This window comes from Octopus bimaculoides, chromosome 1 (genome assembly GCF_046866305.1).
Source record: "Octopus bimaculoides isolate indiv1 chromosome 1, ASM4686630v1, whole genome shotgun sequence".
Classification (NCBI taxonomy): Eukaryota; Metazoa; Mollusca; class Cephalopoda; order Octopoda; family Octopodidae; genus Octopus; species Octopus bimaculoides.
The window spans coordinates 152,402,201-152,429,331 of NC_142928.1; the positions used below are offsets into that span (position 1 = coordinate 152,402,201).

General features: G+C 35.1%; 1 protein-coding gene across 40 annotated transcripts in view; it reads right to left on the reverse strand.

Moving 5' to 3' along the window:
• The window catches only part of LOC106879466 (uncharacterized), a 281,512-nt gene that overhangs the window by 25,384 nt on the left and 228,997 nt on the right, over positions 1–27,131 (reverse strand). For all 40 annotated transcript variants that reach the window (XM_089360052.1, XM_089360058.1, XM_089360008.1 and 37 more), the window contains one exon: positions 17,654–17,713. In XM_089360052.1, the coding sequence (XP_089216178.1) occupies positions 17,654–17,713 (60 nt within the window). The remainder of the gene's footprint in view (positions 1–17,653; positions 17,714–27,131) is intronic.

Sequence of the window (27,131 nt, forward strand, 5' to 3'; positions counted from 1 at the left end):
TGAATAATGGTTTGGTAAAAAGAACAATAAGACATTTCTTAAAAAAGATTTTTTTTTCTTTTGAACAGCTATATTTTTCCCATGAAGATATAGAACAAAATAATTTTTAAAAATATTCCTAATATTCTTATTATAAAATTAATTTATATCAGAAGAAAGTGATAACTTTGAAAAGTTGACAGATTATTATATATATGAAAAATCTCCAACACTTAATGATGTTATACAACTTGTATGAGGTATTTTTAAAATAGCTATATTATTTTTACACTGGATGTTAGATAACAGCATTAATACAAGAATCTTGACAAATTCTATAATCGATGAGGTACAAAGAAAAGTTTTAAAACTTCATCTGTTTGTGACACATGTATTAAAAAAGGAAAATAATAACATAACACACTAGCACACTTTTCACCATTTTCATTATTGTTATTATTATATATTTAACATTCATTTTATAATCATCATTATCATCATCATCATTTAACATCTGTCTTCCAAGCTGGCATCTGTTGAATAGTTTGACAGAAGCTGGCAAGGCAGAAGACTGCATCAAGCTTCACTGTCTGTTTTGGAAAGGTTTTTACAGCTCGATGCCCTTCCTAATGCCAACCACTCTATAGAGTGGGCTGAGAGCTTTTCACATGACACCAGTACCAGTGAAGTCTGTTTTGGCAAGGTTTTTATAGTTGGATGCCCTTCTTAATGTCAAACACTTTACAGAGTGAGCTGGGTGCTATATCATATTAAAAGTTTATACAAAAGAATATTTCTGCTTCAGATCCAACAGGCTCTCATTTTTCTTAATGTCCACTCATTGTTAGAGTGTTAATCTCCTGGATGAAAGACCAACAATTTCCCATCATCAGCTACTCTTGTACAGTGAAAAGAATGGGAGAACAACTCATTGTTGTAAGCCACAATGTGCAATATAATTGACAATGATTGCTCAACAGAATAGGCACAAATCCTCGTTGTATAAGCTACTAAAGAAGCCAATGAGAAAGCCTCTATAAAGTAGGTGAAGTTGCAAGTAACAGCAATCAAATTTCCTTCAAATCATACAAATCTTAAAAAAAAGTAAAGTAAATATAGAATAATGTAGTCCTGATATAATGCATAATGAGGTCTTAGCTACACATAATAAGTATGCTACCTAAAGTCTGTAAGTCACACAAACTATAATAAGGCTCTTTGTTTCATCAGGTACATCTGTGGTGGTGTCCAGAAAAGTATCCTAATACAACAATGAAACCATATCTGGACACTTCTACAATTTCAAGAAAAATAATTGGGAGAAGTTTTATGCATTAGATCAGGGGTCACCAAACTTTTTTTCAGAGCGAGCCAGATAACTGAGAGAATGATGAACGAGGGCTGCATAACCATTTTGTTTAATGCAAGACAGTGAATACCATAAAAAATAAAAACATATTTATTTACCAAAAAGTCATCACAGAAGGCAATGTTAGCAATGAGATAGTTGTATCACACCCAGTGCGCACATATCCGAATCTCACAAACCAAGCAGCAAAAAAGGTTAATGAGATTTGTGAAACTGGTTTTTAGCTTTTAAGATATCAATATTTGCTTTGGATTTGATACATTCAACCAAGGGAATTGCTTTCAAATGTTCATCAGTCAACTTTGTTCGATGTGCTGACTTCACAAACTTCATTTTTGAAAATGTTTACTCACAGACATAAGTTGTTCCAAACACTGATGCCATACTGGAGGCAAATTTCTTCAACGTGCTTCTCTTTCAACAAGTCATTTGCTTGCAAGTCAATGAGATGCTTACATCTTGTGAGCTCCTTCAACACTCAAATATGCAAAATACATGACACAATTCACTGAACTCAGTCCCTTTTAAACATGGTAATCTTCAGACCAGTTTAAACACAGCAATGCAAGTTAAAACACAATTGCTGCAGGAATGAACTCTCTTTGCAGGTACTTACACAAAAGGTACAGTGCAGTGGCAGACTAGATAAACTGACTTTGCGGGCCGTAGTTTGCTAACCTCTCCATTAGATGATAGTTCACATAAGAAATGGGAGTCTAAGTGAAGTCATCACTCATCTATATTGATGAGTTGCTTATTTGAAACAGGTGGAGATGATTTGGGCATATTTTACAAATCCCGCCAGACAGAGCATTATGAGAGAAAGTATATTGAAGACCAGAAGAAACAGGCAAGAGAAGAATATCAAGATCTTCATAACTGAGAACAAAATAGAAAGAGACTCAAAGACAAGATTCGGGATAGAAACAGTTGGTATGGATATATGGAAGCCTTTTGTGTTGCATTATGTTGTTGCTGGTAGAAATAGTAGTATGCATGCTAATCCTGAAAACATGATAGAATGGTCTCAACTGGAAGGACTCTGATCATGTTTCTTCACACTCTGGGCAGACCCAGACTAAACAAAAACTAGTGAAGACACCGTATTACTATTATTATTATTATTATTATTATTATTATTACTTTTAAGGTGGCAAGCTGGTAGAATCACTTGCACACTGGGCAAAATGCTTAATGGCATTTCATCCGTCTATACATTCTGAGTGCAAATTCTGCCAAGGTTGACTTTGCTCTTCATCCTTTCATGGTTGATAAAATAAGTACCAGCTGAACACTGAGGTTGATGTAATTGACTAGTTTCCTACCACCAAATTTCAGGCTTGTGTCTATAGTAGAAAGGATTATCATTATTATTAAGGTGGCAAGCAAGCAGAGTTGTTAGCATGCTGGGCAAAATGCTTAACAGCATTTCACTTGTCTTTACATCCTGAGTTCAAATTCCGCTGAGGTCAACTTAGTCTTTCGTCCTTTTAGGGCCAATAAAATATGTACCAGTTGAACACTGGGGTCGATGTGATCAACTTATCCCCATCCCTGAACTTGCTGACTTTGTGCCAAAATTTGAAATTATTATCATTATTATTTTTATATTCTTATTTATCTATCTATTTATTTATTTATTTATTTACATATCAATTTCTGTAATTCCTCAAGTTTTGTTCACTGAACATCAAGCCCATTATTCGTGTCAGCAGATAATTAGCACATGTCTTAAAGTTCCAGCTGAAAAGACATGCTTTCTTTAATATCAAAATATTTGAATCCTATTAAAACAAGAATTACAGTTACCTCCCTGCAATCTCAGACATTTTAGGTCCCACTCTATGTCCTAGTATTTATCTATTTTTTCATTTTCTTTTTCTCTCACTCAAATGTTGAGTGAGGTCACATCTCTTACCATACAATTTGTAAAATTTTTCTCAAGTACAAACAATATCTGGTCTTAAATGCTCCTGTTCCGTGTCTGTCTGAATTTTCATGTCTCATAATAATCAACTTTTGCTGATCTATATTCATATTTCCTGGGTGCTCTCTGGCAATTGTGTAAAACACAATAATGCTTTACATAATTGTAAAGTGCATAACTGATATAGTTCTGTCATGTCGTCAGCCTTTGTATTTTCTTTCTGCTAGGTGCTTACACTCTGAAACTAAGTGGACTATAGTCTCTTCTCTTTCACCACATAATTGACATAATGGTAATACATCCACCTCCAACTGTCTTGAAGAAAATTCCATGCAGTCCATTGTCATTCATTTTACTTCCTGTTTTCGATATCTTCTTTCTTTTTCCCCAAATTTTTTCATAACCCTTTCTTTATTTTTCTCTTTACTTCCTAGCACATACCTATACAGCATTCCTCCAATACAACACAATCTTCTAAACAAATCTCTTCCACCATTGCTATATCATCATCATCATCATCATCATCATTTAACATCTATTGTCCATGCTGGCACAGTTTGACTGGGCTGGCATGCTGGAAGGCTGCGCCAGGCTCCAGTCTGATTTGGCATAGTTGTCTATGGCTGGATGCCCTTATGCCAACCATTCCAAGAGTGTAATGGGTGCTTTTATGTGCTACCAACACAGGTGCCATTTGCATGACACCGTTATCTGCTACAACTAAGATTTTGCTCAGCTTGATGGGTCTTTATCTCAAGCACAACATAATGCCAAAGGTTTTGGTCATTGCCTCCATGAGGCCCAATACTCAAAAGGAACTCAGCCACTTTGCCTCTATGAGGCCTAATGCTTGAAAAGAAATCAGCCACCTTGCCTCCGTGAGGCCCAACACTTGAAAGGAACTCAGCCACTATGCCTCCTTCAGGCCCAACGCTTGAAAGGAACTCAGCCACTTTGCCTTTGTGAGGCCCAACGTTTAAAGGTTTGTCTATCAATGTTACCTTATCTTTGCAGCGAAACATTTTATACTGTCGGCAACTTTCTAATTTTCTGTAGTTCTTAAGTGTTTCAATTGATTATGCCTATGCTGCACTGGATGACTGAGATAGCACATGGATTGATAGCTGTGATAATATACCTACTGTTTAAGAGGGATTTAAATATTTACTAGGCCTTTCTTTTTATAATTCATTTTACACATTTTGTCTTTTATGATATCAGTTTCCCAAAACTCCTAAATACCTGCACCTGGTTTCTTTATAAATTGTATTTTATATTCCCAACTGTACAAAGCCCAATTCCTCTTATTTCAGACCATTTGCCCCTCTTCGTAGTAAGGCTGCCACACTTGTGTCAAATTCCATTCTGATTTCCTCACTGAATATTCAAATACAGTTTGCAAAAAATATCAAATTGCATTTTATATTTTTGCTGATTAATTTCAAGGTATACATAAATAATAAGTGGTCAATGTTTTGTTCATCTTTTCCTAATTAATATCTTGCTTTAACTTTCTGAAGATACAGGTCATAGGGATAAAGCTGATAACAAATAGTAAAGATGATAGACTACCTTCTTCAAGTACATTATTTACATTTGACAGATATTTGTCCTCATCTTGTTTGTTGTTAAAACGTTTCGGCTGATATACCCTCCAGCCTTCATCAGGTGTCTTGAAGAAATTTTGAACCTGGGTTCTCATTCCTAAGGTATTTTTCGATGTTATTATTATTATTATTATTATTATTATTATTATTATTATTACTATTATTATTAAATTCAAATTACGACAATTTCTCTGCAAAATAGGGGTAGTTTATCCTGTTCAGGCTATATTATTAGCATTATTCTGCGATTGAGAATTTAAAATCACTTCTTTAACTTTCTATTATTATTATTCAGGTCACTGCCTGGAATCAAACTCAGAATCTTGGGGTTAGTAGCCCGCGCTCTTGACCACTATGCCATATGCCCGTTGGTATATGGCATAGTGGTTAAGAGCGCAGGCTACTAACCCCAAGATTCCAAGTTCAATTCCAGGCAGTGACCTGAATAACAACAATAACAGCAACAGCAACAACAACAACAAATACCTTTGGAATGAGAACCCAGGTTCGAAATTTCCCCAAGACACCTGATGAAGGCTGGAGGGTATATCAGCCAAAACGTTGTGTTAACAACAAACAAGATGCGGACAAATATCCCGCAAATGTAAATAATGTACATAATTCCTCATCTCTTAAATATAGAACTGTATTACCCACTTCAAGTATTCCGTTCTTTATCTCTAATTCCTTCAACAAATAGTATTTTAGCTCTTTTACCAATGGAGTTTCCTACTCATTTAACTTTAGTTTAAAAGGCTGTCTACTCCATGGACACTTTTACTATTACTGTAATAGTAAAATATTACACAGTATTTAACAAAGCCTCTTTGAATTATAAGTAGAATCCAGCTACAGATTTCGACACAGTTTCTGCCAACACAATTTCACACATGAGGCTTAAGTTAACCCAAGGCTTATGATAGAAAACACTTGCTCAATGCTGCATGCAGTGAGATCAAAGTAAGGTTCTCGTGATTGTAAAGCAAAATTTGTTAGTTATGCTCACACCTACTGGCATTAAGATGACATTACATGGCACTAAGGGAAAGTGTCTTCTACTATAGCCCCTGGTAAAACCAAAGCTTTGTGAGTGGAATTTGTATACAGAAACTGAAAGCGACCCATTGCATGCACATGTGTGTGTATGTGTGTGTTCCTCTCTAATTGCCTTAGCATCATTTGATAGTTACAAAAGGGAGCCATCATCATCATCATGCAAATATTGTCCTTCCTTTCCAAACTTTCAGGAAAGAACATGTCTGGTCATAAGGAAATATTACTTTACTTGAAAACAGATGAGAGTTCATGACAAGAAAGGCATTAGAAAATTTGCTTCAAGAAATTTTGCCCAAAGCATGGAGCATGGAAAGGTGGATGTTAAAACAATAATGATGAAGTACCTATGAAGAACAAGGGTTAATATAATCAGTTATTGCTTTCCCCAAATTTCAGGCCTTGTGTATATGTATATTAGAAGCATAATCTTTAGCATGCTGGAGAAAATGTTCAGCAGTATTTCACTCATCTTCATATTCTGAGTTCAAATTCTGTCAGTCAGCTTTGACTTTTGTCATTTTGGGGATTGATGAAATAAGTATCAGTCAAGCACTGAGACATAATCAATTATCCCTCTCCCCACCAAATTTCATGCCTTGTGTCTATACTAGAAAGAATCATCGTCTATTATTATTATTATTATTATTATTATTATTATGGCAAGCTGGTGGAATTGTTACTACATTGGACAAAATGCTGAGCTGCATTCCTTCTGGCTCTTTGCATTTTGATTTCAAATTCTACTGAGATTGACTTTGCTATTCATCCTTTTGAGGGTCAATAAAATAAGTTCCAATTGAGCACAGGGGTCAATGTAAATGACTAGACCCCTCCCCTAAAATTTCAGGCCTTATATCTATAGAAGAAATTATTAATATTAACTCTTTTAGTGTCTAAGCATGTTTCTTCTCTCTCCAAGTCTGATTTTAATTTAAACATTACCAAGTAAAAAATTCTCTTGAATAATTGCCAAAAATGATTTTAGTTGCTTGAGGACAGTCTGCCCTGATACTTGAAAGTAGACAAAAAAAGTATTTATTTACATAAAAATTTATTTATTTGCTTACACACTTTCACCATATTTCACATTCAACATGTCTACTAAACACACCCAAGGTACAAAGTAAAATATTACAACAACAAACAAGACTCAAATGACAGCACAAAAATAAATTGTACCATAAAATAAGTAAAAAGAAAGAATTAATGAATAATAAATAGAACAAAAAAGTATTTTAAGCAGACTCACAAATAATTTTTAAGTTAACAATAACAACAACAACGTGTACAGAGGCAAATATGTTAAATTATTGTTATAGTAGTCATATTAAAGAGGCTAGTTTTGCAAAGAAAATAATACGTAAGAGTTTTAAAGAGGATGGCAGAAGTATCAAATTACCAGAAAAGAAACAGTTAGAACAGGCACTGAATGAAATTTGGGGAGAAATTTTCTAAAATGCAGTAACAGAAGCATCACTGAAGACGGTTTCTTCAGTTTATTTGCATCCCATATTCCTTACAAGAACAGCTGTTAATTTCTTCCAGAATCTATGTTTGGTTAGTTTTTATTTTTTGTTTTTCTTTCTTCCCATTTTTTTTTTTTTTTTTTTTTTGTTCTTTGGCCACTTTTTAGAAATCTTCAGCTGGAATATGACATATTTTGAGTAAGAAGTATCAGCTGTCTTAAGCAATCAGTTTCATGATGAGACAAGTATAATTTTGCATTGTTATTACCAGTTCCAATATGCCATGACAAAACACAGTGAATGGCTTGTTTATGAGTTCAAACATACCGCTGGCATATTTGAACTGGTAATAATATGATATTTACATACATCACTGCTTAACACTCCCACCCCATAATTTGTTTACAGCAAGCTGCCAATTAGTGCTACCAGCCGATGTACAATTACTGGAATAACATAAGAGAGATTGTCTTTCTTAGCTCACAGCACCACCATCCAGTTTCTGTGACTGGAGAGGAGATAACCACTCCAAAATGCTTGCATCTCACAGTCTGGATAGGTGGTGCTGTGAGCTGATTTAGGTGTTCTTACACCATTTGTCAACAGCAAGAAATTTTCTCCATGACAAAACATAGTGAATGGCTTGTTTACAAGTCTGAACGTGCTACCAGCATATTCGAACTAATAATAACATTGCATTTATATTTACATCACTACTTAATGCTCTCACCCAATAAAGTATAATTTCTCCTTCATACATAATCAACAATTAGTCAACAATGAAAAATTGGCAAATTATCAAGTACGTATTGTGAAGATATTTTACAAATAAAATGGCAGACAATGTATATTAAATGTGAAAATAAAGAAGAATCTTTGAATTGATAAAAGAGAGATGCTGAGTGATGCTGAAGTTGAAAATGATTGCAATAATTTGTCTATGAGAAAAAAGTGAATCACATTGTTTATAAATTCTATTGTTGTATTACAATTTTCTGTTACCAAGGTGAGCTAATTAGTACTGAATCAATTGATTCTGATAAGCCAAGTAAAAGGCCTCTACAAGGCTGCTCAACCTACGGTAAACAGTAGACAAATCGCTCTCAGAAAATATACATCTTTAAAAAAGTAGAAAAAAAAAACAGAATTACAAATTGTATAATATATTCATAGATAAATAAGAATGGAGGGTCATGGGTCAAAATAAGTTTGATCATAGATAACCTCAATCAGACATGAACTGTTATTAAACAGAAGCAAAAATCAATGCTAGAGGTGGTTGCAAAAGAATGATTGTTGTTGCTGCTGTTCTTTAACACCAACATTGTGTCTCCTGATCAAGTAGACACATGGTTCATAAACAGTTTGGTTCACTGGTTAGGTGTAATCCACAGATCCACTACTTCAGGATATTACATACATCCACCTAGTGGATGTATGTAATACACTGTGCACTTATACATACAGTCTACAGTGATAGTATGTCACTGCTGTTCTTGTTGTTTAGCACCTGGATAGCTCTGACCAAGCAAACCTATGATCAATGGCATTTCAGCTGTGACCATCCAATCTTATTTTCATTCTCAAGCAGACTACATTATCCATTGTAGAGAAGAAAAGCCAATAGGGAGGTATTGATTAGAGTAGATCCCAACTTGCCAGGAAGTGACTACGCACTGTGGTCTCAAAGACATACTGTACGGCACATGTGAAATGCGACATACAGGCTAAAGCAATAAACCTGCAATAGACTACCATCAGCCCAGGTATTGCTTGAGCTGCACCTTCATAGTCAGTCCACCTGGCATTGCTCTATCCCACCAGTTTAGCTGTCAAGATCATAGGTCTTTTATCCAATGTAGCCTTTTTAAAGGTGTGATTTGAAAACGATTTAGCTGCTGTTTTTTTTAGCAAATCAAACGGCTACACAATTTCCATTGCCTCTAGGTCCCAATCGTGAGCAAGATAGGCTTGGTCAGCGTGTGACTGGGGCTGTCTTAACAACATTACAGGCCGGTGGGCAAATCAATGCTTTAGCCTCTATAGTATTTATTGAAAGCAAGTTACAAAATACATACATCAGAATCAGGTCCTTCGATCCATGAGAGCCCCCAGGCAAATCAAATGTACTGAGCCCTATAAAATATATTTTTTGACAATATCTAGTGGCAGGCTTCATTAGGGGTGGAAATTACTTCAGCAACAATATGTCCAGATGGTTTAAATTTTAGTATTTTTGTTTTATTCAGTAGGTGCATTGTATATGAGACCCGTGTGCAGCATGTGATAATGTGAAGACTGCAGTTTGTTGTGGTTTTATGGGAATAATCAATGATGGGTATAATATATTGTTTGCACACTAGTGTTGTTGCTTCTTTGTATCAACCAAACATCTGTGACAGCACAAGTATGCGAATGCATCATTTGTTTAAATATATATATGTATTTAATCAAATGAATAATAACATACAACGGATAATTGTCAGCTCATTACAACTGTTTCTTATGTAGCATTTGAATAGAAGAATGAGAACATTACATCATTATAAAAGACCGTAATCATTAGATGAGAAGTAATTTTACAAAACAAAAGAATAAATGAATCAAATGTAAAGGTGGAGTTAAAATAAAAATAAAAGCGTACAAACCAATCTGGTATAGGAATCTCTAGATAATGGTAAATGACCAGGGGAAGGGGACAAAGAAACACAGAAATTCAGTGGATGTTGGTTGAAAGTAATGGGGGTTATGAAGGCCATATATATACAGGCGCCAGAATGGGTGGAGTAAGAAGTTCACTTCCAAGCCACATGGTTCCATATTCAGTTCCACTGCATGGCACTTTGGGCAAGTGTCTTCTACTATAGCCTTGGATCGAGCAAAGCCTCATGAAGTTATTTGGTAGATGGAAGCAGAAAGATGCCTATCATATGTGTGTGTGTGTGTGTGTGTGAATTTGTGTCCCTGTTTGTTCCTCATCACTGCTTGACTAACTGGTGTTGGTGTGTTTACATCCACGTAACTAAGCGGTTAGGCAAAAGAGACTGGCAGGATAAGTACCAGGCTTGAAAGAGAAAAAAATAAGTAGTGGATGCAATTCAATCGACTAGAATTCTTCAAGGTGATGCCCCAGCATCACCACAGTTTAATGACTGAAACAAGTAAAAGATAAAAGATATGTGTGTGTGTGTGTGTGTGTGTGCGTGTATATATATATATATATATATATATATATATATATATAATCATCATCAACATTTTATGTTCATTTTCGATATTGGTATGGGCTGGATAGTTCAAGAGGATCTAGATTTGGTAGGCTTCTAAAACTTGATGCCATTCCTAACACCAACCGTTTTATAAACTGTGTTGGGTGCATTGTAAAGATTATCTTGCTTTCAGCAACATTAAAAAGCCCTTCCAAGCCCTACTTCATCACTACTTGATTCAATTTATCAACCAATTGGAAAGTGTATTAGAAACCCTTTTTCATGGCACCAGCACTGGTAGGGTTGCCTTGTAGTTTGCAAGGCAAATGAGATTCCTTGACTGAAAAAGTGGAAGTTAAAGTATGATGGGAGAAACAAATTTATTGTTGTGGAAGGATGGCAATGGAAAAGAGTAGCAGAGGATATTGAGTTATGAGGAATAATTAAGGAGACATGGAGAAGACAGAGGAAGGAGGAAAAAATCTCAAAGATTAATGTAAAAGAGAAGTAGCAGAATAAGTGTAAAGGATAATGGGGTGGCTTAAAACTACTTGAGTAGTAATTCTTTGTTTCATATTTCTGGTCATTCAAATTATGTCAAATCAGTTCTCCATGTACTGTTTCCTAATTATATTTCGGTATGTTTGTGAGTATTTTTTCTTTATATATATATATATATATATATATATATATATATATATATAGGCGCAGGAGTGGCTGTATGGTAAGTAGCTTGCTTACCAACCACATGGTTCTGGGTTCGTTCCCACTGTGTGGCACTTTGAGCAAGTGTCTTCTACTATAGTCTCAGGTCGACCAAAGCCTTGTGAGTGGATTTGGTAGACGGAAACTGAAAGAAGCCCGTCGTATATATGTATATATATGTGTGTGTGTGTGTGTGTATGCTCGTGTGTCTCTGTTTGTCCCCACCAACATCGCTTGACAACCGATGCTGGTGTGTTTATGTCCCCGTAACTTAGCGGTTCGGCAAAAGAGACCAATAGAATAAGTACTAGGCTTCCAAAGAATAAGTCCTGGGGTCGATTTGCTCGAATAAAGGCGGTGCTCCAGCATGGCCGCAGTCAAATGACTGAAACAACTAAAAGAGTAAAAGTAAAAGAATATAGTAAATCAGTACTTATGCCTTTGTCTTTAGATGATGTTTCAGTGTTTATGTTTGCAAGATGGCTCCAGTGCTTAGCATTTTTTTCTTATGATGAGGCCATAAAAACTGAAACAATCTTTCAAATAATAGGATATAAATAAATAAGCATAAAATATTCTATCGTTCACAGCACTGAATCTGTTATTTAGATCTTTCATTCAATTTTCTTTGTTAACACATCTAAATATATATATGTGTGTGTATTTGAATTACATATATTTATGCATCTGTGTGTGTGTAGTGTGTATTTGTGCACACAGACATATAAACACCAACACTTATAAAGCTTCTAGAGGTAGTTGATATCACGTTTCATAAGTGACCTAATTAGCATTAAAGGTGGGTGTTTCAAAAAGATCTGCCAGTGTAAGGAAGAGGTAAAAATATTTAGAAACAATTACTTCTGATGGTCACAAAGGAATTCTTTCTCGAAGTGTGGGATAGATTGTGTGGTGTATGTGTGTATAAAGTCTGATATTGCATGGTAGCAAAAAAACTGGTATTGAATGCATAGGAAGTGCAAACGCTGGAAGGAAATTGGGCAAGTATGCTCTACTGGAGGCATAATGGTAGGGTATGTGAACAATGAAGCACAATGAGCCAAGAGAAAAGCTGAGTATATGAGAAATCAGATGCAATGTGCAAGAAAGGAGACTGTGGTGGTATGGACATGTGATGCATGTGGAGAATGATAGCTGGATAAAGTGGAAGGAAGTTGCAGAAGAAGAAGAGTAAGGAAGACATGAGAATAAGTGATGAAAGCTGATCTCAGACGGCTGAACCTTATGAAGGTGTTGATAAAGGATTGCAACAAATAAATGTTGAGATGCAATACTGATAAGACCTGTTTCACCTGTGTAAGCATAGAAAGTTATATGCAATATGGCAGTGACAAGGATGATGATGTGATGATAGCATGTGTGTGTGTGTGTGTGTGTGTGTGTGGAAAAATGGGCATTAAAAGGATGATGATGAGATATATATATATATATGTATATATATATATATATATATATATATATATATATATATATATATATATATATATATATATATAGCCATCACTTGCAATTGTGTATGACTTGCTGGTAATAATAGATTTAGGTGTCCATGTAGTCATGAGCAAAAATCATTGTTGCTTAGAACTGCAAGAGTTCTCTGCAGGGTTCTTGAAGCATGATCAGTAAACAAGTGTCGCCTTAGTCTGCTGGTTGTAGACAGCTGACACTTTCCATCATACCCAACAAAATAAGCTGAGAGTTTTCATCAAATAATAACTGGAAAGGAATTAGAATTGACATGAGGGCAGAGCAAATGGAGCCCACACACATTTACCTTCTAGGTGGCACAACTTGTGCATCAAAAGTCATGACATGCCTAAGTCACTAAGAGGGGTCTGGCAGTAGATCCACTGCTTGAGCATTGGAACACATCCCTTCCACAAGAAAATAAATAAGAGATGCTCCAACTTAATCAAGCAGTAGCTGGGGCAAGGCATTATGGTCGGGCAATAAATGATGACAGAGGCAATGTAGGCATTTGCCACCTCTGCCCGACCTTTCAGGGACAACTTCCTCTCAGCCCATTTCTGGGAAAGACTGTCTACCCTGTTTGTCACCTTGTCCCAATACTTATCCACCTGGTGGTCAAGACCAAACCAGACCCGAAGCATTTTAACTGGTTTGTCAGTCCAGTGTCTGATGACATCATCCAACAGCAGCAATCTCCTTCTCCAGGTGCCCAGTCACAATCCCACTGACTTGTCGGCATTGATTTTGGCCCCACTGACTTGTCGGCATTGATTTTGGCCCCTGCAACTGACTCATATTCTTTTACAAAGGAACTGACCATCTCCACTTTGAAGGCATCCAACACCATGACAGTGATGTCATTGCTCTCCCGAGTCCAATTTTGAAAAGGATGCCTCTTAACTGCTCCAACTTCTGTAGCAGTGGCTCAAGAGCCAACACATATAGAAGAGGTGACAGTGAACAGTCCTGATGGACCAAACATGTAATGTTCCAATAGGTGGCCATTTACTTTGACCACCAAGCAGATGCTGCTGCACATTGCAGTAGGTCTGAAACCATCTGCTTTAAAGACGGCTTCCAAGTAGTGATGGTCAACCCTATCAAAAGTTTTCAACTGATCTAAATAATAATAATAATAATAATAATAATAATAATATGCCTTGATGCAATACTAGGCACTGGTTCTCAAGGCTTCTGATCTTAACTGATTGGAAGTGTATCTTGTATATTCTTTATCTTGGTGTAAAAGATGAGCTAAAGCATATATCCTGCTCAATAACACAAATTTGCTTGTCAGTTGTTTGACTTTAACCAGTTGAGTATGTCCCTTGGTGGCTGATGATATGTGCATCTTTGACCACAAATAATAGTTGGGGAGCACCATAATCATGTGCTGAGAGAAATTCTTTGGAGTTTAAATAATTCACCTTTGTAAACATGGGTATTTCATTCATCATCTTTAAACAACCCTAATTCAGGGACCTTTTGAGCAGGATGGGCTATTTGACTTGAAGAAAGTTTTAACTGGACCCCACTTCCAAGGTCATACACTGTTTATCTTGATATGAGATCATCATGACATGCACATCTGTTTGTGATACCTGGTGTGCCCTTGTTAGACAGGTAATCATGATGGCCATATTGGGCTTCGTGTATTTGTACCCCAGAGTCAGTTTGATGGTATGTGCTGCTCTCTCACTCAATAATATTTATAACTGTGTTTTCTATTATAGGCAAAGGGTCAAATCTTTTCAGAGATGGGTGAAGTCAATTTGTAATTGCCTCCAGTATTTCTACATTATTCTACATTATTTTAGTCTTGAAGGAATGAACACTTTTTATCTGCTGCTTTATAGATTCTGCCATGATAAAAAAAAAAAAAAAAAAAATTAACCAACACACTAACATATTTGCCCATTTTCCCTTTGTCTTTGTCCAGTGTGTTTATAACAATTTTGGTAATGGGACCTGTGTCCAGTACTAGGTGTAAAATCCAAAGCAGGCACTTTATATATGCCAGTCAAGACAAGCAAAATCCAAATTCTGTCATGTATGTTTAAGCATGACAGTCGTTCTGTGTGGGAATTTTGTTGTTGCTGCTGTTTGTTTCTGGTTTTTGAATGCATTCTTTGGATCCTGTATAGTCTGGGGCTAAACAACAAAATGAGCCAGTTTTGTATTGGCATTGACCATTTGTAATCTAAAAGTTTAGAACAAAGCTGCCTACTCCAAATGAGTGACTTTCACCACTTCCCCACCACACGTCATTGAAAAAGCTTCTATATGGTTGCTTGATCAGTCAGAAAGAGCAGGCAGATTTATTTTCAAGCCTATTCTCCATAGCAAGTGAGATTAAAGCATAGAAAATTTCATATTAAACAAACTGCTAGTAAGAGATTTGAATATGACAGCCCAATGCCATAATCACTAGTCTTGATTGCTTCTATGCAAATATATGCATGCACACACACACACACACACACACACTTTTATTTACTAAAACACAGACATATATTCCACAAATTCAGAGATTTTTGAAATCTTTAAAAACAGAAAATAAAGAGTCTAACAAACAAACATTTCTTTTTTTTTTTTTTTTTGGTCACATTTACAAATTTTTCTTCTGCATATTTCAGACACATACTTCCTTCCAACTATACACATATACAAATACACACACACACAAAATTTTTAAAACACTCCATCCATTAAGTAACAGTAGACAGACAAGAAAGACAGTCAGTCCATCTGATAAGGTTGGCAAACAATAATAGTAACATGCAATAAAAATAGCTTAATAATACGTTAGTTCAGGCAAATGGTAAATTGAAGAAAAGTGACTAAGTCTGGTGGAAATAAAACTGCAAAATTGATTGATTGTAAAATAAGGAAAACAAATAGAAACAAAGCAACTATGAAGTCAGTAAAATTCTTAATTTGGATGTCTGGGACAAGAGAGAACGATATATTGATTTTTTTTCTTTTTTTTGCTTTTTCTTTAATTTGTTTTTTTGCGAGAGTTAAATCTGGAATGGTGCCTCAAGGTGAAGAAGAGTAAATATCTTTTAGCTTCGGTTTGTTTGTTTTTCATTTTTTTTATATAGTTTTTCTGGTAAAATTAATGGTTAAAACAGAGGAATGGATTTCTTTAATATTTATTCATTCGTTCATTCAATGTATATACATCTACTTTTTTCAATACTAACTATAATTGATTTTCTTTTAATTTAGGCCACTGTTTCACATTTGTTGTCAATTGTTTTATTGGGTTTTTTTTTTTCCTAACTAGACATCTTTCTTGTTGCTAACCATTCAAGCTTCAAATAGTAACGGAATTTCATTCTCAGTCAAGCAGACTGTGGAAAGTAGAATTATAAGCCATGCCTTGGAGTTGAATATGATGGATGTAACAAGATCTGATTGAGTTGTTGACTGATCTATAATGGTCCAGTAACTTAAACTGCAAAAGTAATTCATACTTACTGACATTTTTATCAAATTTTGTGAACAAAACATCATTGGTTATGTGTTTCCAATACACTAGTAACTGGTTCTCAGCATTTATGGTGGTGAAAGTGACAAGTGACAAGGAAGTGTCTGCAAAACTTGGACTGAAAGATGTGAAAGTTTGCCACTTCCATAGTTTACTTGCTTCTAAAAGTTCAAGAGCAGTATATGAGAGGGTACTAAAAAGTTCCTCACTTAAGGGTATCGCAAAAGGTCCAGTTGGAGACATAACCTTATGAATCCTTTTACTGGGCTTAGAAAAACTGAAGGATCACTGCAAAAAGTGTGTGAATCTGAGAATGGAATATGTTGAATAAAATCATGATTAACTGATCCTCCTGTATTTTCTGTTACCGAAAGCCAGGAACAGAAAAGTCTCTGGCATTGGGTAAAATAATGACTCTCCTCATAGGTCACTATTCTCCAATCACTCAAATGATTGTCCTTCAATGAAGAGCCCTTATAATCTGAAATGGACTATGGTCATCTTGCCACACAGATGTATGTATCCATCACCATTAGAACCCGTGATAAAAAAGCAATGCAGCAGTAATTTTAGTGGAAAAAGTCATACTCAATAAAAATTGACAGCCATCACATTATGGAGTTCCATTCAGTTTTTACCAAATTTACTCACAAGACATTGATTAATATGAGGCTGTGGTAGAAAACACTTGCCCAAGATGTTTTTCAGAGGGAACAAAGCTAAAACCATGTAGTTGCAAAAGAAATGGAACCATGTTTGCACCCATCAATTTAAATGCAAAAATTATAGCTTGGATATCATTGTCATGCTTCAAGATATACTTTTCAAATGATGTATACTTATTTCCCAAGCCATACTTTTACTCAACCACTTTTTCTCTCCTCAACTTCAAATTCCTATTTACTTTGTTAAATTCTTCACCCTTAAAGATGGATATATTTCTAGTTGAACCTAGTATATTCAAATATATTTCATTCATATCTCTCATCCTTTATTTCTAATTCATCTCTGCAATTCTGGGCTACAATATTCTAAGTTTGATCCAAAAAGTGACGGTTGTATATGTGTAAAATTTATTCTCACTTCAACCCAATTCCCTTTTCTTATCTGGATCCCAGCCATAAAGGCTTCCAGTCTTTTAAGCTCACAGTTCCTTTAAATCCATCAACTTCTTAAACTCATCTAATCTTCCATCAGCTATATGACTATCTCACCAACAGTATTAAAAACCAATCTCACAACCTGTCTCTTTAAAGTCTACTTCAATGCAGAAAACTTTGCCTGACTCTTACACTCTCCCACTAACAAAAATGTAAAGAGTGACACAGAAATATTAGTTTTGTGAACTCACCATCAATGCTGGAACTCCAGACAAACTGCCTCTTTCATATGAATAATTTGTATCCATTGTCTGTAAAATAATATTTAAGGTAAGAAATAAAAATAAATTGTCAATAAAAGGAATGTATTTCAACATAAAAATTCAAATGATAATCTTAAAGAGAGAAAAATAAAACATTTTTTTACATGACAAACCTTATAGAATAAATAAATAACTAAATAAATAAATAAAAACACTCATATTTAACAAAAGAATTCATTATTGAAAGATTATTCCAATAAAAAGTAAAGATTACTATTTCTATTTATATTTTTATTCAAATAGAATATTACATAATAATACCTAGCAATCAGATCAAAATATTAAGGTAGCAATTCAAAAATTTAAGCATTATCTTCAAAATGTTTAAATTATTAAATGTTAAGTGCTTTGAACAAAATTTCTAGTTTATATAAAGAGGGTCTGTAATGACATCTGACATATTAATGGAGTAAAGCAGAATTTACCCAAGTAAGTATTTTCATCCAGTATTATAAATATTACTCAACAAGTGTCTTTACAAACATAAATATACCTCAATGAGCAGTGGCTAAGGATACCAAGCTTAAATATTAAGAAATTTCAGTCAATGTAGTCAAAAACTTTTAAATGTTTGCACTGCTCATCTGAATAATTAACCCTGTAAAAGTAAGAATATGAAATGCTAACATGAAATTTAGAACATTTAAATTTAATCAAAATGAACCATCAATTTTTTTTTTTTTTTACATATCTTAAAAAACAATCTGTCCATGAAAAATCACATTTGCAATCCAACTCTTTCAAAATATAATTACATGATGCATAAAAGGTTCTTGAAAAAGACCAGATTAGTAAAATGCTGAAAAAGGAAAATATCTGGAATTTGAATCTTGAGGATGCATTTCTCCGAGCAGATAATGTGCTTTTGAGAATGATTCTAGTTGGATAGAAACATGAACAAACCTCCTTTTTCATCAAAACAAAACTTCTTTGTAAATATGTAGTTGAAACTGAAAGCCCAAAGCAAATTAATTTGTCTTCTTTTTTCTTTTAATACAGAAAATGATAACTAAAAATAGATTATTATTTATGGAAAAAAATTTTTATGCATTGAAATGAGTCCAAGATTGGGTGTTAGATGTCTTCATCTAAAACTCATATAAATGAATGACTACTTTCCCTAATTAAACTTTCATTATTTTATGCCAATATGGTTGAAATTATAATAATTATTTCAAAATCCCAAAGTTAGTTTTCATTATCTCAAAATATCCAAGAGAAATAGCTCTTAATTTCATAAACAAAAACTTCTTAGCTGATAATTTGTATGAAGTAAATGAAGATGAAACAACAGTATTCGAATATTTGCAAGGTTTCTAGTATTTGACTGGTCCAAGTTAAAATGCTGCTGAGATAGATTTTGCTTTTATTTCCCTTGAGGTAAATAAAAATGAAATATAAAATGAAGACCAGCATCAATTTAGAATGCCTCATCCTCTTCAAAGGGGCTTTGTGCCAAGAGAAAAAGAAATCAATATCTGAAAGATGCCATCAGTTATTCTATATATTCATCTACCAAATTAGAAATTTGTTAAATTTAACAGAAGACAAGCAGAGAAACCCACAGAGAATTGCTGTCATTTTAGGAGCTGTTCAAGAGAAGATGGACATGTTTACATCATCTTGCAGTAGAACTCATATCCTCCCATGGGTCAAGAACAGACAATGGAAAATCTCCTTTACTGCATCTTTCCATGAACCACTACCTAAAAATGAAGTCTTCAATATACCCTCAATGTTGTAAGATGTTGTAGGACGATTGATAAATGACAAGCAACAGATTATATTGATTATTTGTGTGGAAAGCACATAGAATCAGAAAGATAAAAGACATAGCAATTATCAAATAAACAAACTTAGGACATATCTTAACACAGGCTTTTGAAAGATTTCCATTTTCGTTTGGAAAAGCCAAACTAGCTTAACAGTATTTTATCATTTGAGAATTCAGATGGTCGCTCCTTATAAGGCCTTATGATGTAGGCATCTGAGGACTATCCCCATGACCTTCTCAGGAATATAGGGCAATGAAAACAGATGGATAAATAGATAGATAGAAGGATGAAAGCATTTAGAATCTGACTATTAGAAATATTCTCTTTCCACAATAGATAAAATGATGTAATAAAGTGATATATTTTGGTAGAAATTCAAATATTTCAATACTTAATTTAAAAATTTTAATTTCCACCGTTAATAACAGACACAACTATAATTATTTCTGACACAAGAACGATGTCTGAAAGTTACAAGAAGGGAGTTAATCAATTACATCCACCCCAATACTTAACTGGTACTTTGGTTTATCAACTGTAAATGGATAAAAGGGAAAAAGAGCCCTTCTAAGGGCTCTTTGAACTCAGAAGGTAAAGAGCTGGAACAAATACTTAATGACTCAAACATCCACTGCTCTTTAGAGTGCCAGATTTGTGGTATTCAGTTTCAGCCTTTTAGATTTTGTGTTCAAATTCTGCCACAGTCAAATTTACCTTTTCTTCTTACGAGGTCAATAAAATGAAGTACAGGGTTCAATATAAGTAACTGTTCTATTGAACAAAATTTTTTGCATTGTGTCTAAGTAAGAAATTAATAATAATAATCCTTTCTACTATAGGCACAAGGCCTGAAATTTAGAGGAGGGGTAGTCAATTACATTGCTCCCAGGGTTCAACTGGTACTTATTTCATTCAACCCTGAAAGGACGAAAGGCAAAGTCAACCTTGGTGGAATAATAATAATAATAATAATAATAATAGAGTCAAACATAAAAGTTATCCCTATTATCATTGGAGCAGTGGGCTCAATACCACCACCATCAACATCATCATTTAACGTCCGTTTTTCATGCTGGCATGGGTTGGACATTTTGACTGAGGTCTGGAGAGCCAGCGGCTGCACCAAACTCCAATCTGATCTGGCAATGTTTCTCATGTCCAACTTTTCTCTCAGCATGCTTACACTCTGTCATGTATGCACACTGACATTACACAACCAGCAGATCATACTAGCTTCATTTCTTTCAAACCTACACATGTCCTCAGCAGTCATGGCTAATGTTTCACTGCCGTGTAGCATGGCAGTTCGCAAATATGCATCATGTAGTGTATCTTTCATCCTGAGCGAGAGGCCCTAACTTGCCAGCAGAGGTAGGAGCTCCCTGAACTTTGCCCAGGATATTCTTAATCTAGCTGCTAGAGTCTTAGAGCAACCATCTCCACTACAGACTTGGTCGCCTAGGTAGCAGAAGCTATTAACTACATCTAGTTTTTCCCCCTAGCATGTGATGGAATCTGCTTTCTGTACATCTTCAGTGTTTATTGCCCCTGTGCATCTACCACACACAAAAGCTATCTTCTCGGTTAACCTTCTTTGATATTGCTGCACCTTTTATGTGTCCATAGTTTACACTGGGTACACTATATGGAGTTTCTACCCATGCCTTTTCTACAGATCGAGTAGGGCATCTACCTGAAAGGATTTGTGATTTGACTGCCTTCTTACTTACTAAGACTTTGGTTTTTGTTAGGTTAACTCTAAGGCCCTTCGATTTTAGACCTTGCTTCCACACCCTAAACTTCGTCTCTAGTTCTGGCAGTAACTCAACTATTAGAGCAAGGTCATAGAGGAGCTCCCAGGGGCAGCCTGTCCTGAATTCCTCTGTTATTGCCTGGAGAACTATAATGAATAAGAGGGGGCTGAGTACTGATCCTTGGTGAACCCCTACTTCTACTCAAAATTCCTCACTATACTCATTGCCAGCTCTTACCTTACTGACAGCATCCCTGTACAGGGCTTGTACAGCTTTTACCAACCACTTGTCTATTCCCTATTTCCACATTGACCACCAGATAAGGGATCGGGGGACTCTATCAAAGGCTTTCTCCAAGTCAATGAAAGCCAAGTACAGAGGTTTATCTTTGGTGAGATATTTCTCCTGCAGTTGCCTTACCAGAAATATAGCATCAGTGGGGCTTCTGCCTGGCACAAAACCAAACTGCATCTCATCTAGGCTAACTCTCTCCCTAATTAGTTGGGCTATGACCCTTTCTGTAACTTTCATCACCTGATCCAATAATCTGATACCCCTGTAGTTATTTCTACCTAAAGCGTCACCTTTACCTTTGTAGCAGTTGACTATGGTGCTGCTACACCAGTCATTGGGTATGACTCCTTCATGAACTACCTGATTTATGATGCAGGTGACCTGACCATAACCCACACCGACCGATATTTTAAGCATCTCAACAGCGATTCCTGATGTGCCAGGTGCTTTCCCTGTCTTCACATCCTTAATTACTGAAAAAAATATCTGAAAACTTTAGAAATACCCTACAATCTAGGTGTATTGCAAAAGTCGGCATTACTTGGAACTGCACACATATTGTATAAAGTACTGTCTGTCTGAGGTCCTTGTTGTGACTTGACAAACAGTACAAATCCCCGGAAGACACAATATCTTCAATCAACAACCTCACGATATTGTATACAGTGCAATGTCTATAATAATAATAATGATATGATGATGATGATAATAATAATAATAATAATAATAATAATAACCATGCATACTGGCAGAGAAAGTTTTCAGGCTAGATGCTCTACCTAATGTAAACAACACAATTATAACAAGCCAAGAAGAGAGCTTTTACATGGTCTCTGTCTTAACCTTCTAAAACTAACAACAAAACCTTCTTTAAATCACATTCTACCATCTAAAAATGAAAAAAAAAAAAATAAGACAGGACTGTCAAAGCTGGGAAGTCTTCAACCATAGACCTATTTAACAAGGCTACACAAAACAGCTCAACCATAAAATAACTGTATAATAACTATAATAAATCAGACAGATTGAGGTTTACAACATTATGTACCTTGCTTAAGGACATAACACAATAGCTGCAGTATGGGTTGAAATAATGTCTACCAGTTGTGTATCACCTGAACTTTGGTTCAATTGTCCTTTATATATTCTGTTAAAATTATAGTTAATACTGCACAACCAAAATAAAATAGAAGCATTATTATACTTTTTAATAGTTACTAAGAAACCATATGGAAAAATAAATAAAAACATATACAGAAACAAAACTTCTCTGTTAATAGCTCCAATCAGCATTTAAAACAAAGTACTTTCTAGTTGCAAATGAACACTCAATAAGGATATATATCACCTGTTAGTAAGCATAATCAAAACCATTGAAAAGAATCAGGATTAAGTGCAAGCATGGCTGTGTTTAAAAAGATTGCCTCCCAAGCATGGGGCCTTGGGTTCAATCCTGCTGCATGGAATACTGGGCAAGTGTCTTCTACTATAGCCCTGAACCAACCAAAGCTGTGTGAGTAGATTAGGTAAACAGAAACTGAAAGCCCATTGTAAGTGTGTGTGTGTGTGTGTGTGTGTGTGTGTGTGTGTGTGTGTGTGTGTGTGTGTGTGTGTGTGTGTGTGTGTGTGCTTATCTTTATATGTCATGGTTGTAAAGGAACAACATCTTCATAACAAATGATATTTGTTTCCAGTTGTCCAAGTAAAACTTGACTGGCTGTGAGGAAATATTACCTTCATTGGAAACAGGTAAGGGGTGATAACAGGAAGCCTTAACAAAATCCATCTGACTCATGCAAGCAGAGAAAAGTGAGTATTAAATTATGATGATGGTGATGACGGGGATGATGATGATGATGTGATAACGAAGATGACGATAATAATGATGACAATGATAATGATGATGACGATGATGGATATGAAGTATAAACTGAAAAATGTAAAGTAACTTCTGGAAATATTAGTCTATAAATAAACCAACTATCTTCAATTTCTCATCTGGAAAAATTATTACTTTTCTGTCAAAAGTTTACAACAGAGTTCTCATTGATTGACGAAAATCAATATATATATTTACCAATCAAAATATATTTGAGTGAGCAATATAATTTCTGTTGTGCATCATTTTATCCATTTGTTCATCTTTTTATTTTGATATTGATTAACCTTATGGCACATCGTTGCTGTGATCAATCACAGAAGATCAAAGCAAATTGACTTTGACTTTGATCTCATATGACTTTATAAATAACATAAATTAACTAGAAAATCTGAGATGACTTTGTCACTGCATTTCTGATTATTAGAGTGACAAAGAACTGACTAACTTGATGCAGAACAAATATCTCAAGGGAGCTGATTTATAAAATCCTACCTTCTCTTTTTCATCCTGATGCTTATGTCTTTAACCAAATCTACTCATGCATGCATGCATTCATTCATTCATTCATGCATGCATGCATGCATGCATGCATACATACATACATACATATATATATGTGTGTATGTATGTATATATATATGAGAGAGTGCTGAAAAATTTCTGGCTTTAAGGGTAGGGTAAAAGGCTTAATTGGAGGCCCAATTTCCCAAGTTCTTTTATAGGGCTTAGAAAAACTGAAGGACCACTGCAATAGGTGTGTGAATCTCAGAGGGGAATATGTTGAATAAAATCACAATTAACTGATCTTCCTGTATTTTTTGTTGACCAAAGCAGGAACTTTTCAGCATATATACATATATACATGCACACACACACACACACACACACACATACATCTACACAGACACACCCACACACACATAATCTACTGAAATTATCTCTGCCTCCAGAGGTTGAGTCAGAATAATCAAATGGCAGATATAAATGTATTTGTCTATGTGATTCAAATACATGCTACTGTCCATCCTGAATTATTTCTTGAAGCTCATCATCATTCACTGGCCATTTTCCATGCTGGCATGGGTTAGATGGTCTGACAAGAGCTGGCAAGATGGAGGGCTGTACCAGGTTCCACTCATCTGTCTTGGCATGGTTTCTGCAGCTAGATGCCTTCCTTAATGCCTGCCACTTTACAGTGTACTAGCTGTTTATTACATGATATATACATGCACACACACACACACACATCATTACTAATCCAAACAAGTAGTAGTATAAAAGAAATAAATAAGGTTGGAAATGTACAGAAATATATAAGGACATTTTCAAATTTTAAAAGATACATGTATACATGTGTGTGTGTGTGTGTGTGTGTGTGTGTGCGCGCGCGTGTGTGTGAATGCACATAGCTGAGTGGTTAGGTTGTTGCACTAATAATCACTAGAACAAGAGTTCAAGTCCCAGACCAGGGTACATGTTGTGTTCTTAAGCAAAACTCTTCATTTTGCATAGCTCTGCAGGTGGGCAAGCGGCAGAATCACTGACATATCAGCAGAGATGCTTTACATCATAGCTTCCAGCTCACTACAAGCTGAGTTCAAATCCCACCTGCCTGGAGAAGGCAACAGAGCACCACTCCAGTCATATTTTTGTTCAGATTTTCTTTCACTTGATTACAGAAGGAAAAATTGCTAGAGTGTTAGAGTAACTGTTTTTATAATTGGATGCCCTTTCTATGAGTAAGTGCACTTCTGTGATGCAGCAGTTATACCTGTTCCTGGAAAAGTTATAAAATCTAATTAAAAAGTCTTACCATATTACTAGTATTAGGAAACATGTTATTAAAACTGACATAACATGTTTTGTAATGCAAAACAAAGTATTGTTGAAATTCTCATGATGCTCTTTATATTTGATACAATTTATTTTTTTCACATAAATTCTTTCAAACTATACTCCCTCACTTGAGTATAGCCTAGGCTAAACTTATTTCTATTAGCATGCCAAATACATACAAATGGACATTATAAAAACCAGCTAATTGTCTTATACTGAACTATAAAATAGTCAAACTCCAAGTAATTATTGTCAAAATGAAGAGATAAGATGATGAAATATTAGTGACATCAGCTATCAATTGAAACAGTAATAAGATATCATAGAAAAAATACTTTTTAAAATATTCCTTCTGAAATTCTGCTTAAGAAAGTTAAGTGTCTTCATGCTTAGAAGATAACAGGACCTAATATTGATGAATTATAAAACATGGCTCATCCCTTCCTTTATTTATATTTGGATATTTTTATTCGAATATTCAATAACAATTTTATTTGTTTTGAATCTCATAAATATGATTCTGCATTTTGTAATGTACAGACAGCAGAAGCCTTTGTCTCCAAAGGGTTAAGTAAATAATAGCTTATAGATTACAAGTAAATAACAGTTTGCTGGAAAGATACGGTAAAAGGATTTCTAAGTGCAAGAACCATAATGTTAATAACAAACTAAAGTCAATTAAGAGAGGGAGAAACAAGCATCAGAAATGTGCAATGAATGAGATTAATTCTAACTGAACAAACCAAATAAACATACATTTACTGTATACTCTAGCAGAATAAATAGAATTAATTGCTCAGCTATCTGTAATTAGAGGTATCCAGAAATCAGTATTCAACCTCATTGATTTTAGGGGATGGCTGTGAGTTGCAATGTCAGCAGAATAAGAAAAACTGCAACAACCAGGAATAAAACATAGCTTGCCTCATCATTCATGGGGAGGTTATTACATAAACAATAGACCTTACTTCAATGCTCAATATTAAACTCAAAATTATACAAGCACACACACATGCACTGTATATATAACACACTTATCTGCAGTGAAATTTGTACTTTTAGCATATATTATTGTCTTCTCGAAATTGGTAATCTGCTGCCTTGTACATCATATAACATTCCAAGAGTTACAGCATCAGTCCAAGCTAAAATGCTCACTGCCTAAATGGTCAAGAGATTCAAGACTCTCTGTACAATAAATGAATACTTTATTATATTGCAATACAGAATACAAATCACAAATTAGCAAAGGAAAACTCCAGTCACTGTTTGTCTATGTTTGAATCACTGCCAGAGTCTTCTGTGATGACCCAATGACCTAAAATATTACACAATTCATTAAAAATAATCATTGCTACTGTCATTAAAGATCAATCATTCACAGATCTCTGGTACCCCTTGATAATGCACAATTCAAATTTATAGAGTATTAAGAAGATGACAGACAAATATCCCAAGATAATAAGGAATATAGTTTATTATCAAGAAGAAAGTACTTTCCATGAGAAATGCTTAATTCATTACTACAAATTAAAAAGGGTAAAGACTCCCTACAGTCATGAATGACCGTGAGATTGCACCTAGAAGGTTACACTCCAAGGCACAAGTCCTGGTAAGGGTATTTATGGAAGACCGGCCTCCCCTCTCCAAGGGAAAGGCAAAGGCCAATACAGCTTGGCACCAGGGACATTGCAACTCATTTCTGCTGCTGAGTTAACTGGAACGTGAAATAAAGTGTCTTGCTCAAGAACACAACACACAGCCTGGTCTGGGAATTGAATTTACTATCTCATGATTGTGAGTCCGATGCTCTAACCACTGAGCTAGGCAATGACACAGTTATTACTTTCACAGTTGAGCTATTT